The sequence below is a fragment of the Chaetomium strumarium genome, assembly GCF_033439665.1.
Source record: "Chaetomium strumarium strain CBS 333.67 chromosome Unknown B0T15scaffold_7, whole genome shotgun sequence".
In the NCBI taxonomy this organism is placed as follows: domain Eukaryota; kingdom Fungi; phylum Ascomycota; class Sordariomycetes; order Sordariales; family Chaetomiaceae; genus Chaetomium; species Chaetomium strumarium.
In genome coordinates this window covers 109,664-124,095 of record NW_026944435.1, presented here as the reverse complement: position 1 = coordinate 124,095, position 14,432 = coordinate 109,664, and the positions used below count along the sequence as shown (strand labels likewise).

Genomic DNA, 14,432 nt, shown 5'->3' with positions numbered 1-14,432 from the left:
GTGAGCCAGGACTTGTTTCATCTCCCAGGTGGCTTCTTGTCTGTCCTTCCTAGAAAACAACCTGGAAGCTCGTGCTATTGTGTAGGTAGGTACTTACTGCTCGGTTCAATAATGATGCACCACCTAAACCTGCAACATGGAAGTTCACTCTTCATATACACACTTATTAAGTAAGCTACCCAGATAGTTGGCTAGTTAGGTAGAGTGGTGAGTGAGGCACTGCCTGTTACTCGTGGGAATGAATACATCCTATGTGAGGTATTATCCAGTCCATGAAGTAATCCCATAAGGTGGCCATGACAATAACCCAAAAGAGGAGATACCGCACGCTGACCAAAAGAAAAAGTCCCAGTCCGAAGCCAAGAGAAAAAGGGAAAGACCACTTGTTCCTACCTTTCTTGATTCCAACCCGTCTCTCCAGGGAAGATGACAGACACGCTCGCTATGGTAGTAGGCTGTCCCGACCGGAACCGCTCCCTTCCCACTGACCCATTTCCAAACATACTCAAAAAGATCCATCTCAGAGCTCCTAGTCCAGACGGTTTCCAATGCAGCGACCTTCCCAAGGCGTTTTATATGCTTATTTCTCGTCGACAATCGGTGCTTCGCGCCATCGACCGACTCCTTCTCACTTTATCAAGCCCCGAGTAGACGTTGCGAACAACCCCTCTCAATTTTGTTTCCCATTTTCTCAGGCCGGACTTGATGAGACTGGAGTTGGAAGTGGCAGACGAAGGGGAGGCAGACTGCGGATATGATCGAAATCGCTTCTAGCGCGATGATCCTTTCGATCCAGATGAAGAAGGCGACTCTGGGTTAAGCGGCGACGGTAAGAGTGGCGCCGTTACGAGTGTGTCTGTAGGTGAGTTATTGCTTATTGCTTTTGAATCCGCTTCGATCCCAAGCCACGGGTTTAGCTTCAGTTCTAAGCTCTCTTCTAACAGTCGCTCATGGGCCAAGCTAAAGATTGAAGGCGAGCGTGCGAATGCCGACGCCTAGTCCGGGCTCGCGGAAGCGGACGGTTCTTCTTCCAGCAGCTCTTCAATTGTTGCCAGAACGGGTGGTGTGGCTGTGGCGATTAAGGGAGCTAGCGAGTCGTCTTCTGCGTATTTCTGTCGTAGTTCTTCTGATGGTGACAGCCTTCCTGTTTTAATGCTCACTGGGGACGAAACGGAGCCGCCTGCTCGACCGCTCTGTGCTCTCGTCGCCTTCTAGGCCACCCTGGAGCTCACGGTATGCCCTGACCGAGCCAGGCCACGTCCGGGGCTCTATGCCTTCTGTGGCGCCTGAGGTTCCTGATCATCCCAGCCCCAAACTTGCGACAGGTAACGGCGCATGTTGACGCGCTTGGTGCTCATCTCCTTCATCCAGGGGTGCTCCATCATACGCCAGGGGGTCGCACGGCGGGACGGTTCCTTTTCGAGACTGATGGACATCGTTAGCGGGTATGCTCATGGGAATGGGGAATACGTGGACAAGACGAACCAGCAGTCGATGAAGTACTTGAAGTTGCCACTCCAGAAGATGTTGGCATCGGGCTCGTCCTTGAGTTTAGGCGTCGGGTGCTTGACGATGTAGGTCAGCAAATCGAGAGGGCCGGCGCGGGGCTGCATCTCGGTGCCGTCGACCGGGAACGGGAAACGATGCTGGGCAACCTCAAGCAGTGTGATACCGGTAGACCAGACATCGGACGTGATGGTGTATGACTGGCCCGTAATACGTTCTGGTGCCATGTAGTAGCTGGTGCCAATGAAGGTGGACGCGTCGCCCTTAGTGCCGAACTCGCCAGAGACACCGAAATCGCAGAGCTTCACGTCGCCATTGCGGCAAAGAAGGATGTTGCTCGGCTTGATGTCGCGGTGGATGATCTTCTTGGAGTGAAGGTAGGTCAGACCTTGGAGGACACCCTCGGCAATTTTGCCCAGCACCTTTTCACCTGTCCGGCCACCGAGCCGCTTGACCTCCTTGTAGATGCTGTCCAGAGACCCGCCCTCGCAAAACTCCATTGCGATGGAGATGGTGGCCGTCGCGGGGTCGACGAATGCACCGTAGTAGCGGCAAATATGTTGCGAGGCACACTCCTTGTTGAAGCCCAACTCGCGAATGATTTGCCGCTTGGCGTCCGGGTCAGGGTTTGTTGTGATAATCTGGGCTGTTGTTAGAATTGGCCATTTCAGACTGTCCTGAAGAGCTTGTTGGAGCGTCATACCTTGAGGGCGAACATGGTGTTCCCACCCTTCAACTTGCATTTTGTCACTGCACCACCGGCACCTTCACCCAGGGTTCCCAGCTCGATGATCCTCTTCTCCATACTCACAATTCGCCAACCTTCGTCATCCAGGTCTTCCACATCTGCTGTCCTCGCCTTCTCAAGGCTCAGCTTATCAAAGCTTTCCAGTCCGTGTAAGCTGCCCTCTTCGCCTATGCTCTCACTGGCATTCGAATACAGCGATCCAACCGCCGATACTGGATCGCCCGTCTGCCTTGTCGACCCAATACCATAGTGGCTAGCGAAGGAGAGGGCGCTGAACTGAGAGCCGGCACTGGTGGGATTACTGGCGCGGCCGTCGAGCGGCCCAAAACTCCCGCTCCTGCTGTGAGCGGCGCTGCTCTCGCTACCACCACTCGCACTTTGCAAGCTCAGGGCCTTGTGCGGCTGTTCTTGCGGCACCACGGTGCTGCCCATCGGAGTGGCGATGTTCAATGTGGGTAGCGCCGGACGCGGAGGAGGTGCCCCCTGGTTCCCGACCGGCTTGACGTTGGCAGACGGAGGAATTGCAAGGCCCAGGCGGGGGCCAGCTCGGCCGCCAGGACGAGGGCCGCCCATGGCTGGGCGGAGGGGCGGTGGTGCGGCGGACATCGTGGGAACTGGAGAAGGGTTTGGCTGCGGGATTCCGAGAGTTGGGACCGAGGACTTCATTGTTTTGAGGGAGCTATCAGCAACAAGATCATTCAAATTGTCGCGGACGGTCTAGGCTGTCGCTTCTTCCCCGCTGAGGCTCGCCTTGAAAGTGCACTTCCAAAGGCCCAACGGATCCACCTAGGTATTGCCCAAGCTTCAAGACGGAAGCTGGTTGGAGGCCCGGTCTGACGTTGATGGAGACAGAAGACACACAGCCAAGTGATATATGAAGGCAGGGAGAACAACAGCGGAACAAGCGGATAGAAGTGAAAATGGAGGAGGCTCATACCATGGGTGCAGCACCCTCGCCGCTCTGGTTCGGGGGAGCGGCCATGACGGCCCGGTAGTAGCGTGGGCCTTCGATATCGACTCGGCGCTGGTGATCAGCAAACCAAGCTGCAGTGGTCTGCAGACCAACGAGGCGAGATGCAGTGGGTTATGCGGACCGAGCCCAGGCTGGGATAATAGGGCCGATGCGACACGCTGGCGAGCCTGATTCAACTGCCAAACAAAGGAGGTGCCGCGGAACACGACAGCAACGCACGAACGGACGCAAGCTGGATCGAGCAATCAGCTGGGGCGATGCTACTTGGGGCTCGGCGCGCTGCGGCGATGAATCGGCGGATTGAGCGTCAACTCCCGACGTCGTGTGTGCGCCTTATGAGGCGATGGATGGGGCCAGGAACCGTGAATGTTGGACGAAGTCTAGTCAGATAAGAATGTGGCGAACTGTGTTGATTTGGGAGCGGTGTCCGTCGGACTGAACTGTTTGCTCATTGATGGAAGGGGAGCGGTTCATCCATCTGATGAATCGGGCGCAAGAAACCCCTCCAGGCTCCAAGCGCCCGTTCCAGGGCCTCCCTGGCTCCACTCTTGTGATTGCTACCGGCCCGGCCAATGCCCGTGGCTCAGGATGGGCGGATCCGGGCCCTGGCCCTGAAAAGGCGGGGCTCAACTGACAAAGCTCGCCTCTGACAGCCAGGGGATCCGCGATTCAGAGCTTAAGACATTCAGGAGCAGGCAGCGCGGAAAGCCCAATAGGTAGGCACTGTAGGTACTATACAATCTTCAAGGTCGATTTCCCATATGGATGGACGCTAGTGTAGTAGGGAATGGAAATTAAGCTGAGACCTGGCGCGTCCTGCGGCATTTCACCAAATCAACAGCAACTCGTAAAACAAATCAGAAAGCAACACGAGGTGATTCGAGTTCAAAGGATCTCGGGCTCTGCTGAGTGGGAACTTACTGTCGCACATACTGTGTCGCTAATGGGCTGGCCGCAAGGGATGATAGCCGCCAGTGATCAACACTCCCATGAACCTTAGCCCTGGAGGACTTCCACAGAACGCCACCCCCAGTCCTTTGGCTGCAGCGTCCGGAACTTGCCCGCACATTGAGCTGCAATGTATGCAACAGACTACTAGTACCTACGCATGGAACAGAAGTACATACCTTACCGTTCGGAGCATGGGCCCCGAAGTGTCTACTCCTTTTGTTAGTCTAAGTCACGTCGCTGTATATACTGTCTTCCCGATGGTCAAAAGAATGCGTAGACTAGTCCCAAGATGACCTCGATGGTCCAAAGAGAGGTAAACCAAAGAAAGTTGTTAGTTAAGTACATGTCTTAAGTTATATCAATGCTACTATCGGCGATTTTTGGTATATAATGTAGTATATAATACGTTCCTGACTGAGCCGCCTCCTGAGACTTCGCAACTTACCATCCAACAACCGTCCTGAGCTGACGTGAGAGTCCACTTGCCGGAAGGTCCGTCTGGTTAACGGCCGCTAGGCGAAGCCGAAGGTTGGCTTGGGTGCTTTACACGTGCACTGGTGCCGCAGTCCTGCGCTCGGCCCGGGTACGTAAGATACGTTGATGGTGGTGGTTAGCCGATTCTTCTGATATAGGAACTCGGCATTGTGTCCAGAGGTTGAAGAATGAAACCTTGTTCAGGATCATCGTGTTACTGGGCTATAGATTCGCTGATCCTTGCTTCACCAGGGTCAACGACAGCGAGAGACAGACTTGCTGACTGTGTGTTTTGCTTTCCTGTTTCATAGGCTGTCACCATGTTTTCGCTTCGTAGTATAGCTCCTCATCCCAGACTCTAGTGTATACGCACACAGACACGGTGCTTCACAATAGCCCAGACTGTGCTTGATGCGCGACAGCTTCGCAGGCGCCGCCCGATTGTTAGGCGCTGTGATACGAGACGTCGTTGGTCCGTGGAGGCAGCGATCCGACCCACCAAATTGTTCTGATGGGTCTGATGGGTCGCGGCTCCCCGAACCGAGATCCATCATTATCCGCCGCCAAGATGCCTGCGTCCCACTTTTTTATCTTAAATCGTGGACCAAAATTTTCGACTTTCATGAGCGAACCGCGACGACAGTGACAGCTTGCTTGCTAGCGCTCGCAAGCATCAAACAGAGCTCCGGCAAACTTTATGCAGCTGTAGTAGTTTGAGTGGACAAACAGACAGACGATTGAACTATGCCGTCAATTGCCCCTGTAAAGGGAACGCGCAAGGAGGAGCTGGTAGAGCGCCTCAATGACACCGACGGTTCAGCCTCCGACTCGGATGCAAGTTCATCGGCGTCCCACAGCGACAGAGCTGCTACAGATTCAGACTCTCTAGACAGCGTCAGCCCCCGGAAACGGCGCCGCACCTCTCCCGTGGCTCATGAGGATGGTGATGATGAGGAGCCCAAGGTCATCAAGTCTGTCATCAATGTACCGTCTCGCATAAAGCGCAGCCAGCCTCAGGCCGAGAGTAAGGTCACCGCCCGGCCAAGCGACACCGAAGCCGAACCGACATCCCGGATCACGGCACCGTTGGATGCCAACACCACTTTCGAGTCACTTGGTGTCCGGCCATGGCTCGTGCAGTCACTTGCAAACATGGCCATCAAGCGGCCAACCGCCATTCAGCGAGAGAGCATCCCGATGCTGCTCAAGGGAAGAGACTGCATCGGCGGGAGCAGGACTGGTTCAGGTAAAACGGTGGCCTTTTCCGTCCCTATTCTGCAGAAATGGGCCGAGAATCCGTCTGCCATCTTCGGGCTCATCCTAACCCCGACTCGGTGAGTGCCATTCTTGCCCGCTTATTGCTGAGTGACGGACCCGTGCTAACCGCTGCCCACAGAGAGCTTGCGCTCCAGATCTACGAGCAAGTCAAGGCGATCTCCTCGCCACATTCGCTCAAAGCTATCCTAGTCACGGGTGGTGCAGATATGCGGTCGCAGGCCATCGCCCTGGCCCAGCGGCCACACATTGTCATTGCTACCCCTGGCCGCCTGGCCGACCACATCCGCACATCCGGCGAAGACACGATATGCGGACTCAGACGCGTCCGCTTTGTAGTACTAGACGAGGCCGACCGACTTTTAGCGGCCAACGGACCGGGAAGCATGCTCCCGGACGTGGAAGAGTGTCTGGGCGCTCTTCCGCCGCCAGCCGAGCGACAAACCCTGCTCTTCACGGCAACCATCACGCCAGAAGTGATGGCGCTCAAGAGCATGCCCCGGCAGCCGGGACGCGACCCGGTCTTCGTGTGCGAGGTGGACACCGACAACTTGGCGATACCAAACACGCTCAAACAAATGTACTTCCGGCTGCAGGTCACGCACCGCGAGTACTACCTGCACACGTTCCTGCTCACCCCGGCCAACGCGGAGAAGTCGGTCATCATCTTCTGCAACCGGACGTCGACCGCCGACTTCCTGCACCATCTCCTGCGCCTGCTCGACCACCGCGTGACGGCGCTGCACTCCAAGCTGCCGCAGCGGCAGAGGATTGACAACCTGGCCCGCTTCCGCGCCTCCGCCGCGCGGATCCTGGTCGCCACCGACGTGGCGGCCAGAGGGCTGGACATCCCCGAGGTGAAGCTCGTCATCAACTACGACGTCCCACGGGATCCGGACGACTACATCCACCGCGTCGGTCGTACGGCGCGTGCGGGGCGGAAGGGTGAGGCCATTACCTTCGTGGGACAGCGTGATGTCGAACTGGTGCTTGCCATTGAGAACCGCGTGGGCAGGCAGATGGAGGAGTGGCAGGAGGAGGGCGTGAACCTGGAGACGAGGTTGACCAAGGTGATGAAGCTGGTCGGGGAGAAGAAGCGGGAGGCGTTGTTGGAGGTGGAGGAGCAGAGGGAGGTCGGCGGAAAGAGGAAGAGGGGGAAGCTGAAGCTGAATATGGTATAGGGGCTGTCAGGGGTGGGGTGTTGGCCGGGAGGCGATCCTGCAGACTGGCATTGCCCGGGCGATTGTCAGTCATAGCCATCATATTCCGCACGAACAACACAGAGTCTAACTCTAGTCTCTATGCCTGACCCATCTACTCAAACAGCCGCAGCACGCGTATTGCATTCCCTCCCATGACCAACTCCGCCTCCTCGCTCCCTTCCCCCAACGCCCGCTTGACAGCCTCGGCATTCAACCTCACACTCTCCCACTCCCCTTGGCTGTCCGCTTCGTCCCCGACAGGCGGGAAAAAAGGGTGGTCCGTCCCAAACATCAACCTCTCCGCCCCCTCTCTCCCACCACCACTCGCCTCGACAGCCGTCTTCAGCCCCACCTCACTGTACACGACAGCATCGAGATACACCTGACTCCTCAGCACCTCCCACACGCTTCTCCTCCTCCTCCGGCTTGCCGTCGTCTTCTTCTTCTCCGCCTCCTTCGCAAGCCTCTCATCATGCAAAACACAACTCTCGATCCTCCCGGCCAGAAAGGGCAGCGTCCCGCCCGAATGCGCCAGGATCATGCGCAGCTCGGGCACGGCATCGAACACGCCCGCGAGATACATGCGGGCCACCGCGATCGTCGTCTCCATGGGGAACCCCAGCGCCAGCGGCAGCACGTGGCCGTACTCCTCGGCCGCCCTGGGCCCGTACACGGCGCTGGGCAGGCCGTAGTGCGGGTGCAGGAAGACGGGGAGGTTGTGGTCCGCGAGAGAGCGGAGGATGGGCAGCAGCGCCGGGTCGTCGAGCCCGGATCCCAGGCCGGAGGTGCCCAGGATGACCCCGCGGCAGTGGGGCAGGCACTGTGAGACGTGGGTGATGCACGAGACGATGGTTTCGAGGGGTGCGGTGAGCGGGAGGGCGGCGAAGAAGAAGAAGGCTCTGTTGGAGGAGGAAGAGCACATTTCCTCGAAGGCGGTGTTGATTCGTTCTGCGATGGCGCCCGCTTCGGAGGCCGGGAGGAAGTCTAGCCACGGGTTGGCGAGGGAGAGGACCGAGATGTCGATGCCGTGGGTCGTCATGAAGTGCAGCTTCTGCGGGAGGGAGGTGAAGTGCTTGGTTAGGGGCCGGCCGGGGACGGGAGCGGACGGGTCCTGGAGGGCTTTCTCGAGCGCTGGCAGCTCGGCTTCGAGGAGGATCAGGCGAGGGTCGGGGTCGGGTGATGAGGGCGAGGGGAATGTTCTCACGAGCGGGATCTCGGTGCGCGAAGAGAGGATGGAGATGTACTCGGCGGGGTACATGTGGGTGTGGATGTCGACCACTTTGCGTTTGGGCTTGGATCCTCCCGGTTGAGCCATCTTGGAGTTTCTACTGACGTATAGGTAGCTTGTGGTATCCTTGCTCAGGGCAAGTGAAGTAGTTTGAACCAGTCGATCGTTCCTATAACCTCAACTTACAAGATGGGAGGGATTTGCTGTGTGAGATAATGATACATCGAGGCGGGGGGTGCCAAGTCCGATGCCAAGCCGGGAACCACTCCGCATACCCCACTGACCCGTTGGAAGCTCCCCACTTGGGTTATCAGTGCCGTCGATCTGACAGGGGTTCTTATCGCTGCGCTGCAGCTGGGGGTCTGTGGAGCGGTCGCGACTTACACAGTACGGAGTACAGCCATTGAGCCCTTGATAAGTGCTGGTGGTGGGCTGGGAAGAGACCCGACTGAACAAGAACGAGTACCTGCTATAGTAATAGGCTAATCACTTTCATCTGTGGTGAGGATACGAGATGTATGGTGCCCGGTGTTACTGTGCACGCTCTGCAGACAATGGCTTTGCACATGGAGCAATTGGGTTTGCTTTGTCGTCATGTGTAACGGAGATGGACTCGGCCCTTCTTGGATGGCATTGGCTTAACTGCCGCGGGACCATTGGAGGGACAATGTATCCTATGCAATCGGGGACAATCTAGCCGAGCACAGGATCACATGGCAGCTGCATTGCGAGTTGCACTGGACTATCCCGTGATACTCGATTATCGGGAGGCATCAAAGGAATTCAAGTGAGAACCGAGGCGGGTCCGACTTAGCTGTTCCCCCCTCTCCCAAGCTGTAGCAGACAGGTAGTAGAACTGACCTATCAAGCTTTGAGTCTCCTATTCTCTGACGACGCGGCTTGAGCGTGGTTCTCTTTTTCACCATCGTCCCTCCACTCGAAGAAATTCTAGGAGGTCATTACATTTATCTGGCACATCATGGAGAAGGCAGCCGTGGAAGGAAACGGTCTTCTCATTCCAGTCAGCTCCTACCACGTTCCCCTCTCACAGATAACAGTTTCTAACATAAGGTACGTAACAGCTCATCGACTTCTCCAAGTTCCTGCACGGCGACCCCTCCCAGAAGGTTGCGACGGCCAAAGCAATCCTCCATGGCTTTCAAACCGCAGGTTTCATCTACCTCTCCAACATCCCCACGCCACCGCCCACTCTCGCCCACGTCTTCGACATGTCGGCCAAGTTCTTCCAACTCGACACTGCCACCAAATCCTCCCTGGCCTGGACCGTCCCGGAAGCCAACCGAGGCTACTCGGCGCCAGGCCGTGAGAAGGTAACGCAGCTAACCGACGGCGCGGCAGTCAGCGCCCTGCGCAGCACTGTCCCGGACTTGAAAGAATCCTTCGAGATCGGCCGGCCGGACGAGCCGCAGCACCCGAACCACTGGCCGCCCGAGACGGCCGAGAACCAGCTCGTCGGCTTCCAGCAGACCATGCTGGACTTTTGCTCGCAGCTAAAATCCCTGCACACGGACGTGATGCGCGCCATCGCCGTGGGGATGGCCCTGCCGGACGAGAGCTACTTCGACCGATTCGTGTGCGACGGCGACAACACCCTGCGCCTGCTGCACTACCCGGCCGTGCGCCGCGACGTGTTCCAGATCAACCCGGGCCAGGTGCGCGCCGGCGAGCACTCGGACTACGGGAGCATTACGTTCTTGTTCCAGGACGACAGGGGCGGGCTGCAGGTTAAGAGCCCCGAGGGCGAGTTCGTGGATGCCGCCCCTGTCGAGGGCACCTGTGTGGTCAATGCCGGGGACTTGCTCGCGCGGTGGAGCAACGATACCATCAAGAGCACGGTGCATCGGGTTGTTGAGCCGCCTGGGAAGGAAGGGGGCAGTGAGGCGGAGACGTATCCGCCTAGATATAGCATTGCGTGAGTGTTTCCACATGGAAGGGATCGGAATTGTTTTGCTTGGTTGAGAAGAGATGATTAGCTGACTTGTGTGGCAGGTACTTCTGCAACCCCAACTTCAAGGACTGGATCGAGGCTATCCCGGGAACGTACGCCACCGAAGCCGACAAGAAGTACGTGGGCATCAACAGTGGGGAGTACCTTACACAGAGGCTGAAAGCGACGTATTGAGGAGGTGTATGGGAATTATGCAGCAGAATTCTGGTTTTCATGTCCTATGGTAGGCGACATCTCAGCGTTCTCTCATGTCAGTTCAAACGTCTGCGGTTTTCTTTTAAAACAGTTGGTCACTCTGTGGAAACATTGTTGAATGTCAACTGGCATTCAAACTGGCATTTCTAGAAGCGCATACCCCATGTTCTGTGCCCTCTCAAAGTTGAAGTTTCGGATTGATATTCTTGGGTCTAGTTTCGGTATGCTTGTGCTATCTCTAGGTGACCCCTGGTCCGTTTCTCTGCCACGCCCCTCCCTGTAATTGATGTCTTACTCCAATGTATGGCCTTTGAGTTTGGGCAGTAGTGCTCCGAGTGTTTCCGTGAGACCTGGGACCTGTCTTTCCAAGGGATCTGGCACTTCAGTTAACCCACTGTCTGTCTGTTTTCCAGCCAATTCATGACCCAGTTATAAAGCCCAACACCGCCGTCCTGATATACCCTAACGGCCCGCGCAAAAGGCTGTATTCGCTCGTCAGACAAGACCGTAGACAGCCTTGTATCCAGTTGCCGCTTCTCTTCCATCTCTTGGACAAGCCTAACATATTCTGCCCGCTCGAGTTCCAGCTCCCCGGAGAGGGTGAATGGTGGACCGCCGCTCACACCAGGAGGAAGGGCGAGTGCGTCAAAGTACTATACCACCTCCCACGGCCCCACGAATGCATTCTCCCAATCGATCACTGACAGAATGGTGTAGTCCTCGTCTATGATGATGTCCTCGCAGCCGAAACTTTTGCGAAGGAACGGGAAGGGACCGTCTCAGAAAGGAAAGCGCTCAGCCAGCTTCCGGACGCGAGTGGGAAATGTGTCTAGCGATTCAAGAGCTTCGCCCACGAACAGTCCTGGCAGATCATCGAGCATGTCTTTGAAATCGGCGTCTGAGTACATATCGTAAGGAAACTTGGCTGTCCTGGCCCAAGCGACGAAGTATTCAGCTGCGGTGTCGAACGGGCCTCCGACATCTGGCATGGGGCCAATTCAAACACCCCCTCGCGGAAGACAATGGTGCCAATCTTGGGGAAGCGTATTGACGCCATCTGAGCCTGTATGTCGGCCACCGCCGCATAAAACTTGTTCTTGAATACGGAAGGCGTCAGGTCCGTGGCCGTATCGCGCGGCACGAACTCCATCAACATAAAAGCAGCACCGGAGGGAACCCCCCAATCGTATCGTAGGCGAGGACTTCTGGAACGGGGATGTTGGACATTGATCTCACTAGCAGGGTGTCGACCTCGTTCCGTAACTTCTGGCGAGATTTCGGGCGTTAGGAGCGTGCATTGGACCCAGACAAGCCACCGGCGGTTGTCCTCAAAGTCGACCCGTCGGACAACATGGTTATCACCGTAGTTGTACTCGGTAGAAAGCTGGCATGGGCAATCAACCCCTTCGGCTGCCCGCCTGGCGCTGGTCGCAAAACGTTTTATGACTTCCCAATCAAATTTGAAAGCTCCGTCTCCGTCGATATCATTCCTCGCCCAGCGTTGCGGGAGAACGCTAGTCGGAGGGGTCATGGCGAGAGAACGGCCTGGTCCGTCCTTGGGTGTACCTGTTCGGTGGGAAAAGAACAGAAAGGAGATTTCGATCATAACCCACAGGCACTGGACCTGTTACCCCCGTTGGTCTTCTCCGTGCCTGAACTCAGTGGACTCCGATCGCGAGCGGAAAAAGAAGAGAGACATAGAAAAGAGTAGAAGAGGCGAATAAGTAAGTGCAAGGAAAGCGAGAGAGCAATGAAAGACCGGATGCATGGTGACTGCCAACGGCGCGGGGGGCCACCAAGCAGTCGACCGTCGACCAGCAAGTTACGGCAATGACATACACCAAAGTAAAGCGATTGTACGAAGGAGGACTCCTGGGTTATAAGTGAGGGCAGTTACTACCTACCAGGTACCTACCTCACCTAAGGAAGGTAGGTAGGTGTCAGATCTTAAGAGGGCGATCGCCCTTCCGAGATCGTGATGCCGGTTGCCTTTTGCTTCGTCCTCGTCTTGGTTGCCTTAGCTACTACCTAGGTACCGAGTCCTTTCTGGGCTCCGTGATTCCTTCCGGTTTACGCATCACGCAGCACATATAAGGTACGGTTATCATCCCGGTTGCTTGATCATGGTCTGGTGTATCCGTAATTTACAGTCAATTGATTCATCATACTACCTGGTACTCGTACCGTCTTGAAGTTACAAACAGCAATCGGCCTGCACCTTACCCGATAAGTTAGCGCTGATTGGAGAAGCGATAAGCTTATCGGCTTACCTTCGTATCCACAGCAGTTATTGATCGCCCGCGCGTCCTCTTCCGCATTGCTCCTGCAAATTGAACGCAACCCATCGCCAACATTCTTGGCTCGTCTCCCGCCGCTTCAACGACAACAAACCAACAATGGCAATGGCAGACCAAGACCTCATCACCTACGCTCAGGATGCGGCCAGTAGAGGGGAAGACCTGTTCGCCCTGCTCGCCACAGACGCGACCGCCTCGGAATCCGACATCCGCAGGGCCTTCCGCCGCAAGGCCCTGACGGCGCACCCGGACAAGGCCGGCGACGCCTACGATCCCGCCCTGTACGAGCGGCTGGAGCGCGCGCGCGATGTGCTGCTCAACCCGGCGGCCCGCGAGGCCTACGATAGCGGGATGCGCGCCGTCCTGCAAAAGAAGATGCAGCTGGAGCAGATGTCCGCCAAGAGACGGCAGCTCGTCGAGGACCTCGAGCGGAGGGAGGAGGAAGCCAGGCGCGCCAGACAGCAACCAAAGCCTCAGGCATATGACCCAGAGAGGGCAGCCATGGCAGCGAGGGGCAAGGCAAAGTGGGAGGAGATGGTGCGGCAGAGGAAGGAGGCCGAGGTGCGGGAGGAACTGGCAAGGCAGGAGCGGTTGGCGGCGAGGAAGAAGAAGGAGGCGGGTGCCGCGGATGCTGCGGCGGGAGACGAGCCATCTGTCGCCTTTGCGAGCGAGCCAACCACAAATATCCCTGACGATGGCCAGCGCGCCCCGCCTGCACCAACAACAACTGACGACCTCGACGAGCGGATAGCCGAGCTGGAGAAACAACTCGAGGAGAAACGACGCAACAAGGCGGAGAAGGAGCGGCGTAAAGCCGAAAGGAAAGCGGAGAGAAAGGGGAAGACGAAGACCGAGAGGTCCACGTCGCCCGAACCTCTGGGGAAATGGGACTCGAAGACTTCACCATCACAATCTCCTCCTCCTCTTCCTTCTCATGCCACTGGAGAATCACAGGCTGACGAAGACAAGGCCAAGCCCGTCGAACCCACCCCATCTGCGGCGCCTCCATCTGTCGACGGCGCCCGCCAACCAAGCGACCGCTTCGCGTCAATGTTCGCCAGGTTGCGGGAGGCTCAGGCGAAGAAAGACGAGGTAAAAAGGAAGAAAGCCGAAGAGGAGGCGCGGGCAGCAGCAGGCGTTTCCGCTACGTAGACTCCTTTCGTCAAGGTTATGTTATGTACTATTGTCGTGATACACCCTACCGATACGTGCCTAATAGAACTAAGTGTCCGATGCCATAAGAGCCTCACAGACTAGTGTGTTTGGCTCTGCATAGGAGACGGGCTGTGATTGAGTTATGAGAGATACATCTGAAGACCCTAGACAACGGTGCTATAAATATAGGACTACCTATGCAAGCGCCCGCGATCCCGACGTCTTTCCGGATGGGGACAGGTGATGGGACATAGCAGATACAAAAGATGGGATACAAAAAGCTCACCACCAAGCTCCCCATCGCTTTTCTCTCTCTCTCTCTCTCTCTCTCTCTCTCTCTCTTCTTTTTTTTTTCTTTCTTTTTTTTTTTTTTTTTTTTTTTTTTTTTTTTTTTTTTTTGGCTTGGGAGGTTGGTGACTACGAAAATCCCCCACCAGGGATTTTACTTCGCCGTATACG

At 56.5% G+C, this 14,432-nt stretch overlaps 6 protein-coding genes across 6 annotated transcripts; 3 read left to right on the top strand and 3 right to left on the bottom strand.

Annotated features, from left to right (window-relative positions):
• Positions 1-1,268: 1,268 nt before the first annotated feature.
• On the bottom strand, positions 1,269-2,827 carry B0T15DRAFT_487191 (kinase-like domain-containing protein; the record flags this gene model as incomplete). The annotated part of the gene is made up of 3 exons (XM_062866419.1): positions 1,269-1,425; positions 1,486-2,147; positions 2,210-2,827. 3 exons carry the CDS (start codon positions 2,825-2,827, stop codon positions 1,269-1,271), a joined length of 1,437 nt encoding a protein of 478 aa, XP_062717723.1.
• A 2,416-nt stretch (positions 2,828-5,243) lies between these two features.
• B0T15DRAFT_421516 (P-loop containing nucleoside triphosphate hydrolase protein) lies at positions 5,244-7,102 on the top strand (the record flags this gene model as incomplete). Its single annotated transcript, XM_062865559.1, has 2 exons — positions 5,244-5,986; positions 6,049-7,102. Coding segments are annotated over exons 1-2 (1,644 nt in total), but the record flags the coding sequence as incomplete, so codon positions are not given.
• A 139-nt stretch (positions 7,103-7,241) lies between these two features.
• Positions 7,242-8,444, bottom strand: B0T15DRAFT_487189 (amidohydrolase; the record flags this gene model as incomplete). Its single annotated transcript, XM_062866418.1, has 1 exon — positions 7,242-8,444. The coding sequence occupies one exon, from the start codon at positions 8,442-8,444 to the stop codon at positions 7,242-7,244; it is 1,203 nt and encodes a 400-aa protein (XP_062717721.1).
• An 892-nt stretch (positions 8,445-9,336) lies between these two features.
• Positions 9,337-10,500, top strand: B0T15DRAFT_496419 (oxygenase; the record flags this gene model as incomplete). Its single annotated transcript, XM_062867178.1, has 3 exons — positions 9,337-9,378; positions 9,440-10,290; positions 10,368-10,500. The coding sequence occupies 3 exons, from the start codon at positions 9,337-9,339 to the stop codon at positions 10,498-10,500; spliced, it is 1,026 nt and encodes a 341-aa protein (XP_062717720.1).
• An 850-nt stretch (positions 10,501-11,350) lies between these two features.
• On the bottom strand, positions 11,351-12,052 carry B0T15DRAFT_514014 (uncharacterized protein; the record flags this gene model as incomplete). The annotated part of the gene is made up of 1 exon (XM_062868088.1): positions 11,351-12,052. The coding sequence occupies one exon, from the start codon at positions 12,050-12,052 to the stop codon at positions 11,351-11,353; it is 702 nt and encodes a 233-aa protein (XP_062717719.1).
• A 564-nt stretch (positions 12,053-12,616) lies between these two features.
• B0T15DRAFT_541523 (uncharacterized protein) lies at positions 12,617-14,298 on the top strand. The gene has a single exon (XM_062869862.1). The coding sequence runs from the start codon at positions 12,918-12,920 to the stop codon at positions 13,968-13,970; it is 1,053 nt and encodes a 350-aa protein (XP_062717718.1). The 5' UTR covers positions 12,617-12,917; the 3' UTR covers positions 13,971-14,298.
• The last annotated feature ends 134 nt before the right edge of the window (positions 14,299-14,432 follow it).

Excerpts from the sequence above, each read along its gene's own strand:
- B0T15DRAFT_541523 (XM_062869862.1), top strand. The coding sequence starts at position 12,918 with ATGGCAATGGCAGACCAAGACCTCATCACCTACGCTCAGGATGCGGCC.